This window comes from Bradysia coprophila, unplaced genomic scaffold, assembly GCF_014529535.1.
Source record: "Bradysia coprophila strain Holo2 unplaced genomic scaffold, BU_Bcop_v1 contig_94, whole genome shotgun sequence".
In the NCBI taxonomy this organism is placed as follows: domain Eukaryota; kingdom Metazoa; phylum Arthropoda; class Insecta; order Diptera; family Sciaridae; genus Bradysia; species Bradysia coprophila.
The window spans coordinates 658,089-663,536 of NW_023504022.1; the positions used below are offsets into that span (position 1 = coordinate 658,089).

General features: G+C 36.8%; 1 protein-coding gene across 1 annotated transcript; it reads right to left on the reverse strand.

Moving 5' to 3' along the window:
- Positions 1-830: 830 nt before the first annotated feature.
- On the reverse strand, positions 831-4,815 carry LOC119085484 (transient receptor potential cation channel protein painless-like; the record flags this gene model as incomplete). The annotated part of the gene is made up of 3 exons (XM_037195900.1): positions 831-1,077; positions 2,750-3,336; positions 4,066-4,815. Coding segments are annotated over 3 exons (1,584 nt in total), but the record flags the coding sequence as incomplete, so codon positions are not given.
- Between the last annotated feature and the right edge of the window lie 633 nt (positions 4,816-5,448).

Genomic DNA, 5,448 nt, shown 5'->3' on the forward strand with positions numbered 1-5,448 from the left:
AATTCAATATCTCAGCCAATCGTAACCTACTTTAACGTCGGATAGATTGTTGAACTCGTATGGGTGCCTAGATTCCAAATAATATTATCTAAGTTTGGAGTTAAGGGGAGGAAGTCAAAAAGTTGCTGTAAATGTGCTCCGCCGTCCACAAAAAATTTAAAAAAAAAGATTTTTGGTAGTAGGCATAATAATATACAGCTATATAGGTTATTTTGAGCTATATAATAACAATGTTTAGCTGTAAAATATTCATTTATAGTAGGTAAATACAGCGGTATTTAGAAACGTAGAAACTTAAAAAAAGATAAGATACCATAAAGACCAGGCGGGTCCGCATAGCGTCCAGTACCCGTACAAGATGTGTTTATGCGCGTGCAAGGTATATGAAGTGTTAGAATTTAATTTTTTTGATGTTTTAGGTTAAAAAGGAAATCACAAAATCATCATACATTTGGGACGCAATTTTGTTTTCTTTCAAACGTCACCATTACCGATATCTGTTATTTTTGAAGTAAGAGCCCCCCACCCTTTACCGATTGTTTCAATGATTTCTTATAGATTTCTTCCAATAGTTGAGCCAAACAAAATAAACCGAACACGAACCGATGTCATCCATAGAACCATAACCACAACTTATTTTTCTTTGTTATTTTGACAATTGCATTTTAAATAGTGTTGAGGTTATGCCTCTATGGATGACGGTTTGACATTTCATTTCACATTGGAAGAAACCTACAGCCTAATTTCGAGCTATAAAAAGAAAATTGAGTAATACGACAGTGTGTGTAAGAGAAACAAAACCAGGGCTCTTAATTGGTCGTGTTTTAGTGTCAATTCAATCTTTGTTGAAACAATTTTTCAAGTAGCGTTTCGATGTTCAAAAATTGTCTCTCAATTCGTTTCCTTTCAATTACTTCTTTCTCTTGCATTTCAACCCGTTTCAGCAGCATGAATGCTTCGTTCACAACACTGTCACTCATTCGAGCGGATCCGCAACATTTCTTTCGATTCTCACCAACAATTCGGTTATTCTGATTTGTCCTCACTCGAATAACATTCGATTTGAGTTTTGTGAGACTGTAAACAGCAGGTAAAATACGTTTCTATAAATAAATATTCAATGAAAAATCAAGGCTATCACGGGGGTTTTCTCATTCGACATTCCGCCCCTCCACAGATTTTATTTTCTGATACATGTGACTAAATAGTAAAACGCCAATTTCTGGAAAATTTCAACGGACTTTTTTATGCGAAAACGAGTGTAACAATCAGACGCTAGCAAGGTTAGCCCCCTATGAAAAGGTTTATTTATTGTGTACGAGTGCGATTACGAAATCCCGCGCGATTCGTATATGGAGGACCTTTGCGAATTCATCAATTGATCAATTTGATCATTTCGAAACCACGAAGAACCCAAATTTAAAGCTTTTCAAAAACGTGCTTGTGACGTTGTGACGAATTCTAGCATGTACCAGAAAATAAAATGTGGAAGAAAAATCGGAACATGCACCCAAAAAAAGTTCTACGTTTTAATCGCCCAAAAACACGATAAGACCAATGGTTTACTCATCCGTACACCATGTACATTTAAAACGTACAGTAAGTGTCATACAGACTTTGACGTTTATTTGTCAATTTAAAAATAGATCAAAGCTAATTAACGATTGGTAATGATACAATCATATCATATCATCTGTTTTTTAGTTTGGAAAAAGGATCACAAGCATAAATAATAAAAGAAAAAAAAACAAGTTTAGCTGGATTTGAACCGGGTACCTCTCACACGTCAGGCTAAGACTTTCCTGCTGAGCTAACAGGCCGTTGAGATAATCAACGTGAATTTCGACCGGCTTCTAATTAACGGTTAAAAAGTAAAGTAAATAATTGATTGGCACAGTGGTGCTTTTTTAGTTTCAGATTCGACGATTTTGTAAAAGTTTTATTTCGTTTTAAAATATTTCCCGACTTATATATCCAAAAAGTATAATTTCAAATCGAAGTTGGCAAAATCTTTTAAAAAATGACGTTCATGTTAAAAACTGACACGACAAAATTCATAACATCTTGTCAGTCATTAACATCACCTGCCAAATGACAGTCTTCCGCCATCAGCAAATAGTTTTTTCTACTTCCTACGTCTGTTGTGCTTCAAGCCTGTAGTCACATTTTAACCTAAGTGGGAATGGTAGACAAACTAGCTGCAAATTTTACGAGCAACCTTACATTTATCAATCACCTTGATCGGCCTCATCAGATCAAAGTTAGGAATTCTTGATGTGGCTGCCCTCTCCGTAATTTCGAATCAAACCCGCATCAGATTTTTTTTTTTAACATTTTCATTCAATTTTTTTTGATTCCACAAATAAAAATTATTGTTGTCTAAGAAAATAATTGCAAAAAAGATATCTGAGGAGCGGAATGAGGTCAAATTGGTTGAAATATAGAATTCACAATTGCAACTGTGACAGTTGAACTGTCACATGATAAGTACGGATTAAATGTACAACAATGTACGAATAAAGTGTACATCAACAATCAACATACGGATAAAACCTCCAAAAACACGATAAGACCAATGGTTTACTCATCCGTAAATTGTACATCCAAAACGTACTTTCTACGGGTTACTCGTAGAAATTGGGCGATTTTAATGTACATCCAAAATTTCATTTTTTTGGGTGTGCAACGAGCCGCCACTTCATTTTGTTTAAACCCACCGTGATAATCGTATGAAACAAAAAATTCTCACCCAATTCGATATGCAATATTGAAAAATCCATCTTCAAAGCGAGTCAAAGATGTGCAACGTTGAATCAGTTCAGTTTGTTTCGCTTCCGTAATGATACCTGTGGCGTTGCTCACCGCTAAGCCATTCAATAAATTTGCAAGAATAGTTGTAATCAATAGAATAAAGCCAGCGAAAACCGCATAGCTTATCTCATTTTCGTTGAAATTTATGCTATCAGCATCAATATCGCCAATTGCCATTGTTGAAACTTTAAATAAGGCCAAACCAACCGTACTGAATGGGTTGGTCTTGTTGGTGCAATTGGAAACATAGTTTGCAGAGGCTTTAGAGGTTGCAGTTAGACAAAGATTTGACGAATTGTTTGCATCATTGAATAAAATGAAAAACGCCATTGTAAATGCGACTAATATGATAGCGTACATTAACAAGCATTTGAAGAAATTTTTGGTGACAGTTTTCAACATGACATAATGAGTGGAGAATGACCAAAATGGAATCGCGCCAAGCAAACCAAAAATTTCGTAGGTAATCAGAAAAATTGTAATAACTGCTGAAGTTTTATGATGTCGCTTATTTAACTCCAAAACCTCCATATACGATAAACATATGCTCCACAACATATTTTTACTATCAATCGACCCAGCGTAACAGCGTATAATAGTGAACTGATCAAAGAGAATCTTCATAGAAAAATAGACTAAAGCTAATTCCAAATAATTATCAAGACTTTTCAAGTAACTCCACGGAGAAAATATGAATTGGGTCACTTCGCGAATGAACAATATAAGCAGCATTGAAAAAAATGAGAAATACATAAAGAAAGAGTCATTCGTGATTGTAGGACAAGGCTGGGTATAGTCATGTTTCGTTTTACCGTTTGAAGCAAGACAGTCCGCAAAGTGCTCAGAAGCACACTCTGTGCTGAACCAATAAATAAGCCAAACTGTATTGATTGCAAAAATTGCGAAAAACAATAAATTGGCGAATAAAATCACATTGAAACCGTCCAATTTCCAGTGTAAAAGGCCTTCGATTAATGGATGACGAACCAAATGTTTCATTTCGTTGCATTCCGATACGTGTTTTAGAACTTCCGTTTCATAGATACGTTTCCGAAAATGGCACCGACCTTTATCAAGTTTCGGTTGCGATGGAATGAAATTTGCCAGATTGAAAACCAGTTCTTCCTCTCTTAGTTTGCCTGTAGTGGTGATACAGCTATCGAAATGCTTTTCAAGTAATTGTGGATCAATTTTCGGAATCAACGGCTGTTTTAAATAATCTCTAATTCCAATATAGGCTCCACGCTTCAGCACATCGACAATAGTTTTCGAATCATTGTATTGGATGGCATAATGAAGGGCAGTACAGCCGAGCGTATCGACTGCGTTCACGTCGATTTTTGAATGATTCAGAAGCAATTCAAAACATTTAACGTAATTCTTCTCATTATTCGTTTTTCGGTCAGTGTATTGTGCGACTGTGGCTGTGGGTAGAAGCGTCTCATATTGAGAGAAATCAAATTTCGATGAACTCAACAACAGCTTCAAAATTTCCCAATGACCCGCATTGATCGCATACTCAACCGGAGTAAGGCTGCCAGCTTTCGCGTTTACATCAACATTCAGTCGAATAATTTTTTCGACAGAAAATTTCCATGCTTTTTCGATGACCAATGTCAAAAGTGTCATGTTACCGTTGACGACAGTCAACAGTTCAGTTAATCGATTTTGGTTGTTCATAGCAATGAAGCTGATGCCTCGTAAAAATTCAATTTCTTTTTCATTATGCAAGCACTCAAAGAAACGATCTACAGTCCATTCTTTGTCAATTTGAATGTGTGTTGGCGATAGTTCAAAATCGGGCAACAGTTTTATCAGCCTGGTGCGCACATCGTTCACGTCAACATATTTGGCATCACTGAGGAAACAGTGCATAAGTTTTATCTTATTGTCCACATCTAAATGGTTATTTTCCAAAACATTCTGAATTGGAGTTTTTGCATTTTCGGCTGGTAGATTGACATCAGCGCAATGCTTCACCAATAACTCAATACACGAGTAAATTTTGTCAAAATTATTATTTGAAAGCAGCTTCACGAAGTAGTTGATTGGTGTAAAAGGGAATTGCAATGAATGTTTCACGTCCACGCCCACGCTTGTATCACTCAGCAACGCTTCCACATTGGTGCTGGAAATCGCTTCAACCGCAAAACCCAATGGTCGTTTACCGCATTTTTGGTTTATCTGGAAGGAAGTTTGTCTATTATTCGTACACAAAATCAGTAAAGCTTCACAGCATGAGATTAGTACAGTGCTCATGTAAACAGCGTGCAAGCTCCTTTGACTCGAATATTGTTACACTTCGCACTGAAGCTGTCCGGGGGATTTTGAAAGTTCGATAGTCTCCGTCAGTCCGGTATTTTTGGAGTCTGTTGGTTATGTGCCTAGGCAGCCCCTGGCCTCAATAGCCAAGAGTCAATAGTGCCTAGACATATAATCAAAATGCCCCCAAAAACACCGGTCCGACGGAGACTGGAACAGTTTGCATGAGAACGTCTGTACTTCGTACTTGAACATTACAGGCAACCGTTTTTTTTAGAGCAACAGCTAGGTTCCACCTTGTGGTTTCGTCAGATTCCATGACTGACGTTTGTCTCTGACAAAGTTTTCAGAAGATTTGGAAATTTCCATGGAACT